Below are 21018 nucleotides of genomic sequence, written 5' to 3' on the forward strand. Positions count from 1 at the left end.
CTTTATTATGAATGGTGGAAGCAGACTTTACCACTTGCTGGCTCACACTTGGTTCTAATTCACATTTGCTTCGTGAATTTATTTCACATAAATCAGAGGAATGCAAAACCTTCTCAGTGCAACCATGATGGTCATATTAACTTCTCCTTCTCTCCTTTTGACTGACGTCACCAACTGTCATTTGACTTTTTAAAGCTCTCTCATTAGCAGAGAAATTGATCCATCTGTGGTGAGTGGAGTAGGCCATAAGAATTCTAAAATTATATTAATTTCCCACAAGTGTAAATTGAGTTCTTGGACTTTTGTGAGGTTTGATGTCTTTGCCCCTATGGTGAAGTATGGGGATGTGTTGTGTCCGGAAGCAATTAGAAAAGGAAAAGGGTGAATGAGGGAAGATGAGCAGTCTCTCACTCCAGTAGCTTGCTCTTCCACGGAGCTTCCAGTAGACCATTGTGATGCCTGGGAGGCAACCGCACTTCCGGTGTTGGGAGCAACCTGTTCCTCCTCTGCTCACCTAGTGGAACTTCTCAGCATGTGGTCCTCATGTACTTCCAGCCAGGGTTGGGAATTCTTGACTCAGTGTCCCTAACTGAACAGTAACTGGTGTGCTGCTCTTTCAGTTTTGAAGTCTTTTTTAATTCCTTCCTTCCTTCCTTCCTTCCTTCCTTCCTTCCTTCCTTCCTTCCTTCCTCCTCCCTCCTCCCTCCCTCCTTCCTTCTTCCTTCCTTCCTTCCTTTTATGAAAATGGTTCCTTCTAGTTCTTGCTAAGTCCTCTCAATTTGTGTAAGATAAGAAAAATAAGAAATAGACTGTCAAAATGACAGAAATCGTAACACATAAGGATGCTATGCTGTAGCTTATAGCTACAACAAAGGGCACTCATCCAAGGGAGAATTGGAAGTGCCATTCTGTGTTCTGGATGTCACCTAGCACATACAACACACAGAGACACACAAATACAATGCACACATTCTTACACACAAACACCCCACCACCACCACACACACACCCCCCAAATCAAGTGTATTGTGGACAGCACTAGTTTCAGTCTTTCCAGAACTGGGGATGAAGGAAGATCATGTATTCAATGGGAAGCATGCTTATTTTTCAGGAAAACGTTCTGGTACATAGAGACTTCATTGTATCCTCCTGGGTAGCTGCTTTCTTCTGTTATAGAAAGGAAGACCAATGGTAATGAAGGAGAAAATGTTCTCTGGACTTGGGAAAAAGTTTGGCAAGTAGGCTTTATGTTGACTTCAATTTGGATTAGACTATTGCTTTGGGAAGCTGCAATGGATTTGAGAAAGCCTTGTAACAGATTGACCTCTATGAGTGTGTGTATATTGGGGAAGTCTTTCTAGCAGGAAACTGAAAACATAGCATGGTCCATTAAAGGGGATCCCCTATTACCAACACCACCATGCACATAGCTAAGCATCCTGTACTATTTACTATACCTCACTTCAGTTCACACTATTGTCATAAGTCGTCCTGTTTTGAAAGAGTAAGTACTATAGTACTGGAAAGGTATTCAGATTTATGTACCACTTCATCTGGAAGTTTACGGGAGAATAAAATTAAGTTTGGATTTGAATACTACATGCTTAATTGCTTAAAAATTTTCTGTGCTAGAACAACTTCAATATGCATGTGAATATATGTTGAGAATTTGTGTTATTGCAAGTAAGAACCTAAGCATGAATGAAAGTGTATGTCCACAAATGTAAATAAGTTTTCATTTGTTTTTGTCTTATTCTGGAGACATAGATATGCCACAAATGGAGGAATTATAAAGAGACATATCTCCAAGTAAAAAAGTAATTTCTTACATATGCAAATGCTTCTTCTAAGCCCTGTTTAACCTAAAATGGTGTTGTCACTTGGTTGGATAGACGTGTTACAGGATTCATATCTTTTACCTACTTTCCTAAGATGAGGACTCAAGGTTAAGGAAGGCAGTTGGAGGGACCAGACTGTGTCTCATCTCATCACAGTCTGGTTCCTCTTTGTGGCTTTGGGCTGGTACAGGGCTTGCATGCGATTAGATGGATAAATATCTGATTTGTTGGTGCCCAAAGAAGCAACTATTTTGCATCTTTCACCATGTTTGGTGGTGGTTTGTGTATAAAAGACAGAAAATCACAAAATAAGGATCTCTGCCAACATAGAGAACTGAAGAACATTAGCATAAAATATGGGGATATTGAGAGCTGGAGAGAGAGAAAGCCATGACTCTCTTTTCCTCCCTCCCCTTCTCTCCTCTCTCCTCTCCTCTCCTCTCCTCTCCTCTCCTCCTCCCCTCCCCTCTCCTCCTCCCCTCCCCTCCTGTCCTCTTTTACTTTTCTTTTGAAAAGTGTTTATTGTTGAAGAGCCTTGCACATACTGACCCTTAACTCTATCACTGAGTTAAGTCTTTAGCCCCTAGGTGTCAGCTGAGACCACTATCTTTCTTTTTTTTTTTTTCTTCTCAAAACATAATTTTTAAAATTCCTTTTGTTGTTGTTATTATAAGTGTTTGTTTTGCTGTTGGTGTTGGGGGGGTTGTTTTTTATTTTTTCAGACAGTCTGACTCATACCACCCCTCTAAGAACTAAGTTAGCAGATAAGTTTATTTGAAGTGTTATGCCCAGAATAAGTAGTGGTTTCACCGTGGGAACTGGGGTGACAGACAGGGATCAAGAGCTGAGAAAAGAAGGAAAGTATGAGCCTGCTTACATTCTCAGCTTAAAGTAAAGATATCTGTGGAAAGGCTCGTGTGAGCAGAGGATGCACTGACCAGGCTGAAGAGAGAGATTCTGTAATATCTGTCTGTAGTTACACTTTCAACAAAGAAACACACTATTTTCTCGAATTCTTTTAAGTCCATTGAGAGTTTAGTGGTTATACATGTGTCCATACACACACTATAATGTGCATTTATGTGTATGGTATAAAATATATATATATGTGTGTGTGTGTGTGTGTGTGTGTGTGTGTGTGTGTGTGTGTATAAATCTAGTATTCTCTTTAGCTTGAACATCTTACTGTCTTCATTTGTGCTTTTGTTTTGATCTCCATATTTTGGAGAATGCAAAGAGGCTGGAGTGTGTGTACATATGACTGTATTATGGTCTTTTGTTAAGGCATTCTAAAATCTATATTTTCAACTGAGATCAAGTATATGCAGGGCAATACAAATGGTATTACCTCACTGGGAACACAGGGCTTCAATGAAATCTCCAAATATCCAAATGGTTCCAGCTCTTGTAAGCTGTACAGCTTACAAAGCAGAACTCATGTAGAGTCCCCTGTTAATTCTGCAAATGAGAAAGAGGAAGCTTTGCTAGTGAGTCAGCCACCTTGGTTAGCAGACATTCATATAACTAAGCTTGCAAAATTTAAAATGCTTGGAAGCTTATCTTAGGTTTATTTCTCTTCAATGCATTACCTCATCTTCCTATAAATTATGTTTTTTAAATGGCACAGAGCATTAAAAGAGAGCAGTTGCCTTTTTTCTACATACACCATCCCTTACAAAATCTAAAAAAACACTACTGTCTAGTAAAACAAAGAGAAATAAAATGAACATTTCGGGAAGACAGGAGCACTCACTTAATGATTTGCTGTTTATTTATAGGCTCAAAATATTATTGCTAGAGCCTTTCTGTACTGGAATTGTCTGACGACTCATCATTTGTCTTTCTTCAATCTTTCTGCACTGTAAAAGTAATAGATGTTCAGTATTACAGTTTAAAATGTGTCAAAGGAAGTAAAAACTGGTTAATATGGTCCTTGTTCTACCTGCAGTTCCCAAGTGGGTCTTTTTTTCTTTGTACACAATTGAGATGACGTTATATTCATTTTTTCCCTCTTTTTGTTCCCACAATACATATTACTTTAACATTTCAAAATGTTCTGTGGACATGCTTCTGTCAGTAGATCTGACACTTTCTACTTAACCTGGTAGTATCAGCTTTTAGCATGATGTACATGGTTAATTCACATTATTTTCCAGTTTTGTCCAATGCTACAGGGAGCCTATTGCCAGAGAATCCAAAGAGCCCAATACTGAATCAAGAGGCCAGAATCAAGAGGCCCTGAAAATTCTCTGTAAACCAAATATATTGGGTCAGAAAATAGACAGCTTTTCACGGTAGAACACCCATCTTCTCAAAGCTCTGTGGGCTGAGATGATGAGCTGTCTGGTCTGTCAGTGGTGGATATCTTGGTTAGCCTCAGCACCAGGCTCTGAGAGGGGCTGGATGCAAATGTAAACTAAGAAACAGCAGAGCAGAGCCCCCAAAGAAGGCAGCCTGTGTGCTGACTCTTCCTGGTTGGCCAGTTCTGACCTCATCTTAAGATTCTTGTTACTGAATGTAGCTGACACACTTTCAGATAGTTTTGTGGTGTTTTTGTTTAGAAAATTTCTGCATGGTATAATAATGTGAAGACAAAAGAAACAACTTCCCAAATAACAGAGAACTTAACTCAGGGCCCAGAACTCTGCCCACAGGCTGTAATCACCTTTTAGAAACTTTTTTAATAATAACGTTGAGATTTATATACAATGTACAAATGTAAACAGAGTTAGAAGTTCTCTTTTGATAGAAGATAAAAAACATCTTTTGACTTTCCTCACCTTGTTTCTTAATATTTTTATTTCTGTTGTTATCTTCAGCTGTAAGGCTGTGGACCACCAAGCAAGAAATCATGAGTCTGGTCCATGAAGCCAATCTTGATGTGTTTGCAGTTACATGGAGAGATGATTTTTGTAGATAAGCATTTGATCATGGCCATTATGTCTGAGACAATAATAACTGACTGGGGATAGAGTCAAGACCCAAGAACCAACTCTGTTTCAAGATGGTATCACTCAATTCTTCACAAGCTTTAGATAAGACACCTTAACTGAAATAAATTTATCATGGGTAGGGGGTCTCACAAGCTATCAAATATTTAAGATAAAGAATTCCTGTGTATGTATCTCACTATTTCTCTTACACACTCATACACACACACACACACACACACACACACACACACACACACACACACAGTAGGGGGGTGCGGAGGGAAAATTTTGAACAGGCACAATTCCCTGTTCAACATTAATGAAGAACCGAATCTGAAGGAGGTATATGTACAGTTAGCTGCATATATCACTGGGACTTTAGAATTTCTCTTTTTTGTTTGCTTGTTTGTTTGTTTGTTTGTTTGTTTTTTGGAGACAGGGTTTCTCTGTGTAGTTTTTGGTTCTTGTCCTGGATTTCACTCTTTAGACCAGGCTGGCCTCGAACTCACAGAAATCCGAGTAGCTTTGTATCCTGAGTACTGGGATTAAAGGCGTGCGCTACCACCGCCCGGCTAGAATTTCTCTTAATAATCCATGTAATTTTGATCTCAGGGTTAACAAGACTAAGCTTCTCTCGAACATTAGGTTAGTGGTCATGCAACTTGAAGTCACTCACTGAAGCTCTCAGCCCCAGTGGCTATATCTATAAAATGAGGACCATTCCCATTCCCATTTAGAATTATAGGGAGGTTTAAGTGAGGTGGTAGACACAGAATATCTGTTATTAATACTAGTGAAGAAATGCTGGTCTCTCTTTCAGAAAATTCAAGAGATCTCTGGCAAGATCTTCTTGCTAGGATTAAAGAGAGTACACAGGAGGGTGTTAAAATAAGATGCAGTGAGAGATGAACAATGATGCGAGCAGTCACTCATCAATGGTTTTACGGAAACAGAGAGATGTTTTCCCTTTATCTCACCACTTTTCCACAAGGAGAGTCCTGCGAATCAGACAGGCTAATTGTTATGCCTGATATGCAGAAGGGAAACTGTGACTTATAAATTTAAATGAATGGGCCACTGCCACCCTGCAAGTCTGTAGTCAAGTGGATCCCTTTGAACTAAGAGTCCAATGTTCATGATACTTCTCCCAGCTGTCAATGCCAGACCCTTGGTGAATATCAAATGTTGAAAACCTAATTCCCAGATTGTGTCCACCTGCCTCATATGACGCTTGTAAAAGGAGATCAACTAGCACAGCCATCAGAGGCCTCTTCTAGGGGCACTTTCGGACTGCCACCACACTCCTGAGGAATACACGGGCACCACATGAATTCCTGTGTGTGATGGACAACAAGAGCTGTGTTCCTAATACCAGACACGTTGTGTCTACATGTGCCTATTTGCTTGTTAGCATTTTCTGAGTGAAAGTTGATTGCTCAAGGAGAGCAACCCTTAACTACTATGAGAAGGTTGGCTTGCTTTCTTCAGGCTAGAGTTTACTGTCATAAATACCAAAAAAGGATTAATGCTATCCTTTGGGGGACACTGGGCATATTTTGTTCTGAGGAAATCTTTCAGAAAACTTATACCTTCTGTTGTCCCGCTGAGTACACACAGCCTGCAGATGGACACACATTTATACAATACCTCAGCATCTCAAGGCTTTGCTGGAACCTGACGCATAATACCTACACTCAGCAAATGCTCCCTTCTACTGCCACAGCTTCTGAGTTACAGTGCAACATCGATTCCTAGGAAAACTTTATAAGAAAAAAAAATGTGAAAGACGGTCAGTTTAGATTTTTTATAATATGTAATAACCACTACCTCCTGTACAATGTATGATTTTTTTATGAGATGTAGTAACTGCTACCTCCCATACAATGAATGATTTCTTAGGAATTGTGGAAGAAAGGTCGTTACTAGAAGGACGATGGGTACGGTGCTGGTGATGACTATGCCTCCTCCATGGCAAGGAAAACAGTGCCTAGCATAAGCATGAGTCTATTGAAAACTTTATCTGAATCAGAACAAATGAAGTTACAACCGTCGGGGGCGGGGGAGCCTTCATATAAAGTGGAATTAATTTCTAAAGAGTAAGGAAAATATGCTTTGTTTATTTCCCACAATGACAGTGATTTGGTTTCAGCCTAAACAAGCACCACAATCAAATACTCTGGGAGTGGCCATACCAATCTGTTTTCATCGGCTTCCAAGCCCTGGCTTGGCTGATTCAAAAGCAGAACAAAAGTCCGGGCCTACTACACCCTCAAGCGTTCAAGTGGTGCTTTGGGCTCCAGGGTTATTTATAGCAATCTGGCTCACAGAAGTACTTCCTGCTCTATTCAGCAAATGTTCCCGTGGGCACCCTAGAGCCAAGGCACAAATGCTGTAAGTGTGCCACCCGAGACAGGTCTTCAAACCTGTAGTGATTTTGAACTAGCCCTCAGGCTCTGGGGTGACCCTTTACCTCTAGACAGGCTCATTTTCTTATGTGCACATTCTATCTATAGATGCTGTGACGAGGACAGATTCATCGGAGATGACTGATGTGGAATCTGTGATCAGCAGCTTTGCAGCTTCAGCAAGGGCAGGCCGCCGCAATGCCTTACCTGACATCCAGAGTCCAGCAGCCACAGGTGGATCCTCTGATCTTCCACTGAAGCTGGAGGCATTGTCCATGAAGGAAGGTAACACACACTCCTAATCCTCTGAAATAAAACCCATGGCATGTCTCTCCTTTTAATCTTTTCCTTTGGAGGAGCCTTTAAATTAGTTCTAAGTACTCTCTTCTTGCCTAAAAGCTCTCAGGTTTTAAGGCTAAGCAGATTTTTATGCCCTTCTGAAACTAGGTAATTTCATCTTGATGTCCTAGGGATGAACATAGAAACTGCTGTTGTGTCTATTGGATGTGTGGGGTCATGTGGTAGGATTCTAGTTTCAATCTCCACTACAAAATTAATTAAAAGTAATCATAAATATTAACTATTGCACTGGAGATGAGTATTGTGACTCATGACTAGTTCATTATCTGTCTTAATCTACCACTTACTGTTTTGAGAATCCTAATAAAGACAACAAACCTTCTCACATATCAAGAAGAGGTGATGGAAGATGATGTTTCAGTCACAAAATGTCTTGTCTTGCTTCTATCATTGCTATTTCATCTACCATTCAACTTTATGTTTGCTGAATACTAGGGAACCCAGTGGTAAGTAGGGCAGATGTGACCTCCTGCTGCCTCAAATCTTCCAGTCCAACAGGAGTATTGGATTTTAAAGGAATAAATATATAGGCTAACAATGATATTCTTTATCAGAAAACCAAGATAGGGTGCCTTATGGAGAGTTTGTGGGTGACTATATTAGAATAGAAATCAGAGAAGTCATCACTGAAATCAGAATCTCATGAGGTTGAGGCAAGAGGACTGTTATGAGATTGATTCTGTCCTAGGATACACAGTGGGTTCCAGGATAGCCTGGGCTGCAGTGTAAGACTCTGTCTCAAAGAAAACTAGCATAAGGATGATACCAGTTGATACACCATTGCAGACAGGGGAAATTCCACATGGTCCCACACTAAATGAAGAGCTTCAGGAGGTCAGTGCCTCTTAAGAGAGAATTGGTTACCTGCAGAGACAAACCTATTCCTACATGAGTTGTCCAATCCCTAGTGGTCAGCATTGAACATGTGCACATATGGAAGAGGTAAATAGACTCAGTAAGTTATATATAGAAGTGTGCATATGTATGTATATGCATGCAACAATAAGTGAAAGAGAAGGTATGGATTTGTATGAGGAAGGAAGGAGTTGGAGAAAGGAATGATATAGATGCATTGCTCATGACTGAAGTCCTCAAAGAAACCCACAATGTTTAGAATCCTTAAAAATCAACAAAAACTCAGCAACTCTTCTCTACATACAAGAGTAATCCAGCTATAAGATGGGGTGGAGGAGAATTCATAATTAAGAATGAAATATAAACATCCTTGGGGTAAAGCAGACTCATGTAGTCTAGAAATAAAGACTGGCCACTGTGGGTGGAAGGTGAGAGAAGAGAGTAAAAGTAACACAAGAAGAGAACTTTGGACCCATAAACAAGGGCCAGATCTTGTGAAATTTGAGACTGTGACTGCTAAGGCCCTAAGTTTGCTTGCAGCTCTTATCTACTTCCCTGTCTCTGTTTCATAGCAAAATACCACGACAATGTGTTGCTCTTCTGACTACTAATTTTCTCCCCCCACCCTTTTCCTCTGGTCCTAGTGAGACTTCATCCCATCTCACCAATCTGTGGTGTTGTCATGGCTATAGTTGTTGGTCCATTCTCAGGCCTTCTCTAGCATGACCCTGTAAAATGTTACCATGATTGATTACTACATCTTCCCTCAAATAGTTCTCTTCTTTTGATTCACAGGACACTTTGCTCTCATGGTTTTCTTTTTTTCCTCATTGACTTTTTCACTTTGGCTTTCTCTTTGTTCATATCCTCAATCACTTGATGGAATAGATAGTATGAAGTACAGTCTTTTGACAACTTGGTCAATGTTTCTTTGCTTCTAATGCTATCTGATTTCATTGTATAGTTTCTATCCTTCTGAAACATAGATTTAGATTTTATATTAGTTACTTTTCTTGTTGCAATGACCAACTAACTGACAAAACCATATTAAGGAAGAATTTTTTCTTTTATTGAAAATATGGGCTTTTTTTTTCTCACATGATGTATCCTGATTACACTTTTCCCTCCCTCTACATCTCCTGGTTCCTCTCCATGTCCCCTCCCATTCAGATCCACCTCATTTCTTTCATTAGAAAACAAACAGGCGAGCCGGGCGGCGGTGGCGCACGCCTTTAATCTCAGCACTCGGGAGGCAGAGCCAGGCGGATCTCTGTGAGTTCAAGGCCAGCCTGGGCTACCAAGTGAGTTCCAGGAAAGGCTCAAAGCTACACAGAGAAACCCTGTCTTGGGACAAAAAAAAAAAAAGAAAGAAAACAAACAGGTTTCTAAGGGATAGTAATAAGATATAATAAATCAAAAGCGTGTTGGAATAGGACAAAACAAAAAGAAGGAAAAGAGCCCAACAAAAGACACAAGAAACCAAAAAGAAGCATAGACCCACTCATTCACACACTCAGGAATTTCTTAAGAACACTAAACTGGAAACCACAATACATATACAAAAGACCTGCAGGGTGAAAAGAGAGGAGGAAAAATGCGTGCGCGCGCGTGTGTGTGTGTGAAGTAAAAAAAGGAAAAAATTTAAAAAATAAGGAAAAATTCTGACATGACATTATGGGACAAGGAACCGCCAAAGATAACTTTGAGTTCATCTTCTGTTGGCCATCTGCTGCTGGGCATACACCCTACCATTGAATGGTTTATTTCCCCAGTGAGACTCCCTTGGAGTAAACTAAATTTTCATTTGCAAGTGGTTATCATTTGGAAATTGCTTCTACCTTAAAGATGGGGGCATAGATCCACTTGTCCTATCAGCTCAAGGACGCCAACTAGTGCAGACCCATGCAGGTTCTCTGCGTGTTACCTCAGTCTCTGTGAATTCCTGTGTGCTGCATCTATCCTGTTGAGTTTGGAGAGCTTGTTTTCTTTGTGTCCTACATCCCCTTTGGCTCTTACACTCTTCCTGTCTCCTCCCCCCCCCCTTTTTTTTTTTTTTGCAGGATTTCCAGATCCTTGAGGGGAGGGATTTGATGGATGCATCTATTTAGGACTGAATGTTCCAAGGTCTCTTACTCTCTGAATGTCTGGCTGTGGGGGTCTCCGTATTAGTTCTCATCTGCTACAGAAGAAAGCTTCTCTGATTATGGCTGAGCAAGGCACCGATCTCTGAGTCTAGTAGAACGTCATTAGGAATCATCTTATTGCTACATTTTTTTAAGAGCAATAGTATTTAGTTTTATCCTAGATCCCTCCCTGGGCTATCTAGTCTCAGGTTCTATGTCACCAAAGCATTGCCAGGTATGGGTTCCATCTCATGGAGCGGGCTTCAGCCAGATCAGACATTGGTTGGTTACTCCAGAGTCTTTGTGCCACCATTGCACCAGCCTATCTTGCAGGCAAGACACTATTGTAGATCAGAGGGTTTGTGGCTAGGTTGGTGTTTATGTTTGTCATTTGGTAGTGTGAAAAGTAGCTTCCTGTGCGAAGATGCTGGGATGAAGGGGTAAAGGCTCTAGGTAGGCACCAGCTTGATATCTCCATGTTCAATGAGTTGCTTAGGTGTTGTCTTAAGCAATGGGGCCCTGCCATCAGTTTGTGGAGAGTAACCTATAGCCTTGGCAACAGCCTAGGTTGCTTAGGATGGTTTCCATGGGATCTTTCTGACCCAAAGCTCAATTAGATGTAACCCAATTCTGGGACTGGAAGCTTCATTTGGTGACAAGAGATAGCTAGTTGGCTCTCCCCCATTATTTGGCTGTTTAATTTAGATTGCCTTCATATATATGTTTTAGTACTTCTACTCTATTAGCTTTCATATAACCCCTCAAATGGTCATTAATTTTAGCTGTCCTTATCCATATTTTCTCCCTCACTCCCCTTTTCCTCCCCTGCCCCATTTGTTCCTCTTGTTCTAGTCTCAGATATCTATCCATAGTTATCTATTCTATTTCTCCTTCCTAGGGTGACCTAATCCTCCCTGCTAGTCCCTTATTCTATACCTAACCTCTGTTGGTTATAAGGGTTGTAGCTTGCTTATTGTTGACTTAACAGCTACATGTAAGTGAATACATACCAAACTTTTCTTTTTGGGGATCTGAATGACCTCAATCAGGACGATTTATTCGAAGTTCCACCCACTTACCTGCAAATTTATGATTTCATTTTTTAAATGTCTGAGTAATATTCCATTGTGTAAATACATCACATTTTCTTTATCCATTTATTTGTAGAGGTACATCTATGTTATTTCCAATTTGACTATTTAAATAGAGCAGCAATGAACATGGTTGAGCAAGTGTCTCTGTGGTAGGATAAAGAATCCATTGAGTACATGCCCAAGAATGACATACCTTGACCTTGAGGTAAATTGATTCTCATCTTCCTGAGGAACCATGACACTGTTTTCCATAGTGGTGATATGAATTTGTAATACCACCAGCAATGGATGAGTGTTCCCTTTACTCCAAATCCTCACCAGTATGAGCTGTCACTTGTTTTATTGATCTTAGCCATTTTGATAGGTATAAGATGAAACCTCAAAGTAGTTTTGATTTGCACTTCTTTGATGATTAAGATATTGAATTTTTTAAAATGTTTCTCAGCCATTTGAGTTTGCTCTTTTGAATATTCTCTGTTTAGATCTGTGCTCCATTTTTAACTGGGTTATTTTTTTTTTGATATCTTGTTTTTTGAGTTCTTTATTTATTTTGGATATTAGTCCTTTATCAGATGTGTAGTTGGTAAAACTCTTTTCATTCTGTATGCTACTGCTCTGTCCAAATGATGGTATCCTTTGCTGTACAGAAGCTTCTCAGGTTTATAAGGTCATCCCATTTATTAATTGATTTTCTTAGTGCCTGAGGATTTTGATCCATTTGGAATTGAGTTTCATGTAAGGTGATAGGTATGGATCTATTTGAATTTTTCTACACACAGCCGTGAAGTTTGATCAGCATCATTTTTTAAAGATGTTGTCTTTTCTACAGTATGTATTTCTGCCTTATCAAAAATCATGTGTCTATAGTTATTTGGATTTATGTTTAGCTCTTCATTTTGATTCCAGTGTGACTGTTTTATGCCAATACCATTCTTCTTTTTTTTTTTTTATTTCTTTACCTCTGTAGTACAATTTGAGATTTATGGTACCTCCAGCAGTTCTTTTATTTGTCAGAACTGTTTTAGCAATCCTGGATTCTTTGTGTTTCCATATAGAGCTGAAAATTTTCCATTTAAGATTTGTGACTCAATATGTAGTTTGCTTTTGGTAGGATGACCATTTTTACTATGTTAATCCTACTGATCCATATGCATGGGAGATTTTTTCATCTTTGGTTATCTTTTTCAGTTTCTTTCTTCAATGTCTTAGAGCATTTATCATTCAAGTCTTTCACTTAGTTGGTTAGAATTACTCCAAGATACTTTATATTATTTGAATCTATTATGAATGATATTGTTTACCTGACTTCGTTCTCAGTCCATTTGTCATTTGTATATAGGATGGCTACTGATTCTTGTAATTTCATTGTGTATTTAGCTACTTAGCTGAAAGTGTTTGTCAGCTATAGGAGTTTCCTAGTAGAATTTTTAGGATCATTCATAAATCCTATCATGGAAGGGTTTAAGTTCACTCACAATTTAGGATGGTAATTCTTATCATGGGGGGATGTGTCATGATAGGAGTGTGAAGTACCTGGTCAAATTGTATCTATTGTAAAGAAGTAGAGAGATAAATGCCGGTTCTCAGCTCTCTTTCTCTTTTTCCCTCTTTTCATTTAGCAGGCCTCTAGCTGACTGGATGGTGCTGCCTACATTCAGATTGGGCTTTCCCACCTCACTTAAAACCATCTCAAAATGTCCTCACAGGCACACCCGGAAGGATACCTCCTGGGTGATTCTAAATCTAGCCAAGTTGATAATGAATATTAACCATTACAAGTCTATCCTTTATCAACTTGACACCCAAACATAAGTTTTAAATTGTAACCATAGCCTAATTCACAACATAAGGAATTGTATTACAGGGTTGCAGCATTAGGAAGGTTGAGAACCACTGTTACAGAACAACTGTACAAGGTCTTTGTGGAACTAGGTAGCTGAACCTGGGGAAACTCTTCCTTTGATGAATAATTTTTAGCAAAGAACCTCTTCATAGGCTTCACATTTGAGTGCCACCCTACTCAAAAGAATTTGCATTTTTACAAACCTTAGGCTTCAATGACTAAGGCATTGCCCTCTGGCATCTTTCCTCCTACCCAGTACAAAATATGAGGTTTCCCATCTATGCCCCAATCTCTTTAACAGTCACAGCTGCTTTCTCCACACTTGGCTGATCTGCAGCTTTAAATGTTTCCCCTTCTTTGTCAAGCTGTAAACGTTTGCTTCTTTCTGCTCCAGTGGCAGCTCGCTCTCCCTGTAAGCACGCAAAAGAACAAGAAGCAGCAGCCATGGCATAGCCTCAACGCTTGCTACCTTGACATTTCCTCCTCCAAACATGGTAGTCAATTACTTTGCAATTCAGTCTCACTCAAGCTCTCGGGACATCGGCAGAGACTTCACTAGAGCATTAGATGATGACTTCTAGTCTAATTCCTGATCGCATCCTTGCTTCCTCTCTGAGACCTCATAAGCCACGCCTCCTGTATTCATTTGTCTTGCTATTCTGGTCTTCCACACCCCCACCAGAATATCCGGTTAAGCACTTCTTTTTAACATTTTAAGGCTTTTCCCTAGCCTGGAGCTCAAAACTCTTCCTCCCAAAAGCTGGTTGTAAAGGCCTATGAAGCATACAAACAGGTTTACCACTGCAGTTCCGTATTCTGAAGTCTCTTATTGCTGTTGCCAAATGCCTGAGAAAATCAAATTAAAGTGGAAGGGTTCACTTTGGCTCAGTGTTGAAAGGATGTACAGTTTTGTACAGCAGGAAGACAGAAAGGTCTGTGGGGAGGCTGTTCCACTGTCTTTGCAGTTAGGAATCAGAAAGAAATGAATGCTGATGCTCAGCTAGCTTTTCTGGTTCACTTTTTCATTCTGTCTGGGATCCTATGAAATGGCATTGCCCATATTCAGGGTCTTACTGAATCTAGCCTCTTTGGAACTGCCCTCACACCTGTGTTTAGAGGTGTGTCTTCCAGGTCATTCTAAATCCACTCAAGTTGACATGATGATTAGCTGTTATGGATGTCAGTCTGGAGATCCTTAGAGTTTGCTCTCATAGAAAGAACTATCAGCTACATCATCACTAGGGTATCCACCCAATGGTAATATCAAATTTAGAGCATAAGAGGAAACTTTGGATTTTCCTTCTGAAATCTGCTCTCCCTGTGTCCTTCCAATCTCGACGGTTAGCTATTTCTCAGCTCCAGTTGCTGAAATCAAAAATGTTAGCCTCATCCTCATCCCCCTTCTATTTTGCACATTTTTCATCTCATCCTTTAGAGAATACTGTTAGCTACACTTTCAACATTGGCCCAGAAATCTGCCATTTTTTCCACCCACTATATATATATAGTCTTGGTACTTCTTGGATTCCATGTCATACTTCTTCTTTTCTTTCCATTGTCCATTTCATCTTGCTGCCTTTGACTTTACTATTGTCTCATTTAGGATTCTTTTCTCCATGTAACATGAATAGCATGCTACCTCGCCTTTGCAGGTCTTTACTAAAATGCCTCCTTTGTGGGTGTTTATTTTCAGCCAGTTCTATACCAGTTTATGAACTCTGGGCCTGGAGACATCTTAACAATTTCTATTGTCTACCCCTGATTTAATAATCTCCTGACTATTGTTCACTTCTCAGATACCACACACTTCATATGTTTTATTTATTGCCCATTTCATATCACTCACTGGGTGGTACTTGAGAATTACTTCATGTGCTTCGCTTAGTAAATACCTTTACTTTTTAATGGAGGCCTCACATTGTAGCCCAGGCTGGCCTGAAATTCATTATATAACTAAGATTCGTTAACAGGTATTTTACAAATTAAAAGTCCTAAATATACCCTATCAGACTTACCTTCAAAGATTTTATAGATTGTTTTGTTAGGAGAATTTTTGAGGAAATGATTGAAACTTAAATAATTTTATTTAAATGAAGACATTCAAATATAGAATGTTTCAAGAGATGAAAGGAAGAACAGTATTGCAACTGAACTGCATGTCTTTAATCACATCACTTGCAAGGCGAGGGTAGATAAATCTCTGTGAGTTTGAGGCTAGCCTGGTCTACATGGGGAGATCCTGTTTCAAGGAGGAGAACAAAGAGGAGTGGGGGAGGAGGAGAGTTTAAAGATGGCAGTGATTTGAAATGAAGAAGCAGGAAAAGGGGAAGCTTGATAAAGTAAACAGCAGAGAATTGTCACTGGAGTTAGTTTCTTGATGAGTCAGAAACTGTCAGGAGTTGGAACCACAAGGGCATTAGACTTTGGCATCAGGAGCATCATCAGGGCCAACAGCAATGGCGTACATCCAAGGCAATGAATGGGGCCCTACACTTACAGAGGGTGTACTTGCCAATGTCTCCTCTTCCTGTCTTTATTAGTCGTCACTGCATTTTCATTTTCCAGTGAGTGATAACAAATTATGAGCCATTCATGAGAAGTACATCTTCCATTATTATGGGAACAGGGGCAGAAAGAATAATCCCAAGTGACAGGAGAGTTTTGACTTTTAGTTGCAGGAAGAGGAAGGAGATGGCATTGATTTCACTTTTTCTGAAGGGCAGACTATAAGGTTGTCTCTAAAAAGCAAAGGAAATAGAAAATATGAAGAATACATAGGAAGTGTGTCCCAGGATAGGTAAATGATTGAGGGCCCATGTAGCCATTTGATCTAGGTTCAAGTTGTGACTTCCACTAGCTCTGTGACTTTCCACAAGTCATTTAGCCTGCTTCTCCATAGTTTGCTATCCTGTAGATAGAGAGTATAATGACATCTGAAGAGTGTGCCTGGCAGGTAGTAACTGTAGATCAGGAAGAAAGATGACTAGGAGAAAAATCTAGAAACTACTCAAATATGTCCTCTTTGTGCAGATTCATATCTGTGTGGAGGGCAAAATATAACCTAGTCAGGATGGAAACTACTTGGGCAGACAAAGCAGAAAAACAACTCCTTCACTCTAAATATAAAACATATTTTGCATATGAATGGGAAATTACTTTCTTTTGCAGATGTTAAAAAGAAGAATGAAGAGAAAGCACAAGACCAACTGAAAAAGCCCCTAAATGAAGAAAAATGAACACTTAGAATTTATCCAGGGTGTTGATTTTGTTCACATTGGGAGACGTAGTATGTATGCATTCCTGAAGTGTTTGATCTGGTAGTAGACGTGGTAATGTGTGTGTTTTAGGTCATTTTGTTGTGATACTCTGTCTTTAAACCACAACCATGATACACAAATAGGTTATAAAAAGGTATTACTTTGAAATTGCACCCAAGGAAGAACACACTGTTTATATGACAACAAAATCCACTGTCTATCTTGGGATTTACTTAGTCAGATATGTGTTTAATTATGTTCTTACTGAGATAGAAATTTTTCTTGATATGCATAAACAGAAACCTAGTAATTTAATACTTTGTAGAATTTGTAGGAAATTATATTTTTTGGTGAGATGGAATTAATAGTAAATATCACACGTATAAAATGTGTTTTTTTTTTTTTTTTTTTTTGTCAAAATTATACCATGTTTTCCCCAAAAAGTTAAGAGTGTTCTGGAAATAGTGTAAGAGCTGTGACAACATAAACATTTCTAGGATGTTTTCATCTGATGTATTTTGCATCTAGTCTGTGTATACTGTGATTTTTCATATGGACCCACAGAATGTAAAATTTGTGGCAAATTGCTTATATGAAACATGTGTAATAAATAAATTCCACTATATTCCTTAACTTGGTGTATGTGCGTATCTTGTTTTATGTGGACTGTATAAGATATTGTGCTAGTTTATCTGGACTATTTCTTATTCTCTGGACTTTTGTGTGTGTGCGTGCAAATTGTTGCTAAAGTAATTTCATCAGGAATTCTGACCTCAATCTTTATATTTTTCCTAAAGTAGCTAACATAGCAGTAATTACTTAAATATTTGCATAATACTATAAGTAAAAATAGCAAAATACATGCTTTTAATATATGTTTAAATATAGATTTAAAAAGAAAAGAAGAATAGCAAAACCAAGATGATAGCAACTTTTAACCTGTTAGAGAATTTAGAAAAATAATGTAATTCTGGATCTTAAATTTTTGAAATAATTTTATTTATAAATATTTATATTTATATATATGCAGGTAATTACATTTTAATTGTTTGTTGACTTAGAGTACATCTGTTTACATTAACTAAATAAAGTTTTATGGTAGAAATTCATTACTGATACAGTTTTCCTTTATTTCATCTTCTGAAGTATGCTGGGTAAAAAGTGCTGATGTTATTGAAACAATAGCAGTGACAGTCTTGGTACTTTAAATCACCTCCTGCTTGTGACTGTATCAACCCAGTTTAACTTCATGATTATATATACCAAAGGCAGATTTCCAAGAGCTTCATCATTTCTAGCTAAAATAATCAAAATTGGTGTATAGGTGTGCATTAAATTAATGTTCAATAAAATATATTATAGCCATCTAAGTATTTAGGAAAGTTGTCTAATGAGGTGAGACTGAATGGTCAGCATGAGAAACAGAGAGAATAGCTGTTTCCAAATGGGCTGGGGTTAGAATTCAGCCTCCTAGATGACTTTGACGTAGTCTAGAGACCACTGGGGAAAGGAGGCGGGCACAGAAGCTGCTGCTGAAGTGGAGTGGGCAGAGCTGGGATGCTGCTAGCAGCAAGTAAACACTCTTCATCCCTCACAAAGGCCTCCAGAATGGAACTACCTACCTTACTGTCAATGTTACTGAAGTTGTGAGACTGGAGAATGAACTCCCTGGGTTTGAATTTCAACTCTAGCTATGTGACCTTGACCAGTGAAGATCATGTCTGTACATTTCCACTTTTTCCTCTGTGGGATAGCATCAATAATAGTCTACATTTTGTAGAGTGAGTGTCATAGTCAGTTTCGATCATCAACGTGACAAACCCAGGGTCACCGTGGAGAGGAGTCTCTATGAGGAATTTCCTAGGTTAGCTCAGCCTATGGGCATGTCTTTGGGGGATTGTCTTGATAACATTAGCTGATGTGGGAAGACCCAGCCTGCTGTGGGTGGTATATTCCCTAGTTTGGAGTCCTAGACTCTAGAAGACATGAGAAGATGAGCAGAATATCTGTAGGGTATGCCTGCATTCATGTCTTCTCTGCTCTGGACTGTGGACGTGACATGACAGGCCGTCTTGAGCTCCTGGTGCTATGCCTTCCTCTCAATGATGGACTGTAACCTGGAATTGTTAGCTAGCCCCCCACCCCCTTTGTTTTCCTAAATTGCTTTTGTCGGGGTATTTAACCACAACAGTGGGAATAAACTAAGACAGTGGTGAAAGCAGTGATAAGATTGTATATGAAGAAGTGTTTGGATGGATATTAGCTGCTGTCTTCACAGTGCCTTCCCCCTTCCTTTTGGTCTTGTTCTTTGGTGAGGAGGTAGATGGGTAGCTAAACTGGTGAGTTGACTCTGGTTTCATAAATGTCCCTAATTCACGGTATTGGGAGAATAGATTATATTGGAAATGGGCAGTTTGAGATAATTACCACATTAATGCAAATTCAGTCATGTTAATGAGTGGCTGGCACTTGGTGATCATTGCTGTTTAAGGATGAGTCTCTGCCACTAGGGTTTTATGATAGTTGCCTCCAAAAAATAATTGTGAGTCAGTATTTAGATGAATATTTAATTTTTATGAAAATAAAGAAGGAAAATAAATAACATAGCTCTTGGGTCATGCTATTTTTTTTTATAGGCAGGGTTTCTTTGTGTAGCTTTGTTTTGTGCCTTTCCTAGAACTCACTCTGTAGCCAAGGCTGGCCTCAAACTCACAGAGATTCACCTGCCTCTGCCTCCCGAGTGCTGGGATTAAAGGCGTGCGCCACCACCGCCCGGCGGGTCATGCTATTTAATGACATTTTCTTTCATTTACACCAAACTGTCTTTTCTCATTATTTCTAGTAGTGACAAGTATTCTAGATTGTGTATCTCTGAGAGTATAATTTATCATAGTACACACACACACATACACACACACACACACACACACACACAATGTATTTTATCCTATACAAGGTGTTAGACATGATGACAAAGATTATTTTAGAGAAAGAGAATGTGTTTATTATTTTGCCAAGGAGCCAAGACAAAGGAGAATTAGAGGTCAGAAGTTGTTTAGAGACAAAATTGAATTTTCTCACCAGCTTTTTTTTTTTAATGTAAAGAATATTATGTTTCAGGAAGCAGACATTTTCAAAAGGAATCACTTGGCTCTGTGATTGTAGTGTATTAAGGTCCCCAGCTCATTTTTGCATTGTCTTTGTATAAGCTGCTTGCTTGAGTCAATTATTAGAAAATCTTAATTAATGCTGTCAGAGAACCAGGCTAAAATGGAACAATAAAGCTATCAAGCAGCTGCCTAGAAACCTAGCTCTCAGCAAAGAAAGAAAATGGAGAACAAAAGTAATCCATGCTATGTCCTGTGCTCAGAGATAGTTTTGTGATCTTTGGTTCTTATCAAAATATGAGCAAGAATATGAGCATCCTACTGCAAAAGGAAATAATGCAGTATCTTTGGCTTTGCTCTCCTAAGTGGTCTGCACATGTTGGATGGATGATGGGAGAGAGGAGAGGAAGGGAGAGCATAGGAAAGGGTAAGAGGAAAGGATGACTGGAGAGGAATGAAGGAGAGGAGGAGAAGAGAGGATCAGAAGGGAGAATAAGGAGAAAAGGAGGAAAGGGAAGAAGAGGGAGAAAGAGTGAAGACACAGAAAAAGAGACAGAAAGAAAAGAGAAAAGAAAAGACAGTAGAGAGGAGAAGGAAAAGGAAAAAAGACAAAGAGTGGGAAGGAGGAAGGGACAGAGGAGGGAGGGAGGAGGGACAGAGGGAGGGAGGGAGGGAGGGAGGGAGGGAGGGAGGGAGGGAGGGAGGGAGGGGAAAGATGAGGAGAAGAGAGAAGGAATGAGAGGAGAGAAAGAAAAAGGAACCAAGAGAGAAAGGAGGGGGTAAAAAAGACAAGAGCCTGAGAGAGAGAAGGAAGAGAGGAGACAGGACAAGGGGTTAGGAGAGAGTGGTTATGAAGAGAAAGAAGGTGCCGGTGCCGAGGGGCAGGAGCAGGGCACGGGAGGGTGGGGATCTGACTACCCCCACTTACAGTCGGTCTCCTGTCTGTGTACCTGGCGCCTTCCAAGCACAGCTCTGCTGTTTGTTCTCATGACTCCGGCTAATTATTTCACGCTGTCTGCTTCGATTTCTTCCATGTGCAAAGTAGTGAATTATTATCAAGGTGAAAGGACCCAATATCAGCAAAATTCTGAGCCTGGGACCAGACCCACAGCACAAAAACCACTGCTAGTTGCTAAAGCATAGAGGCTTGCCGCAGCTTGAGGGGCCCCGATCTGTAGATTTGTTTCCATGTTGTATGTCAAC

The 21018-nt window shown here is 39.6% G+C and overlaps 1 protein-coding gene across 10 annotated transcripts in view; it reads left to right on the plus strand.

The window, feature by feature from the left end:
• Pkib (cAMP-dependent protein kinase inhibitor beta) overlaps positions 1 to 17341 on the plus strand; it is a 97206-nt gene extending 79865 nt beyond the window's left edge. For 6 of the 10 annotated variants that reach the window (XM_037200491.1, XM_037200493.1, XM_037200494.1 and 3 more), the window contains 2 exons: positions 7285 to 7461; positions 16620 to 17341. In XM_037200491.1, coding sequence (XP_037056386.1) covers positions 7285 to 7461; positions 16620 to 16687 — 245 coding nt within the window. In that variant the 3' untranslated portion in view covers positions 16688 to 17341. Of the gene's footprint in view, positions 1 to 7284; positions 7464 to 16619 lie in introns of those variants that run through there. The other 4 variants (XR_003734445.2, XR_005090278.1, XR_005090280.1 and 1 more) reach the window with 2 other exon arrangements.
• The last annotated feature ends 3677 nt before the right edge of the window (positions 17342 to 21018 follow it).

Source organism: Peromyscus leucopus, chromosome 8a (assembly GCF_004664715.2).
Source record: "Peromyscus leucopus breed LL Stock chromosome 8a, UCI_PerLeu_2.1, whole genome shotgun sequence".
Classification (NCBI taxonomy): Eukaryota; Metazoa; Chordata; class Mammalia; order Rodentia; family Cricetidae; genus Peromyscus; species Peromyscus leucopus.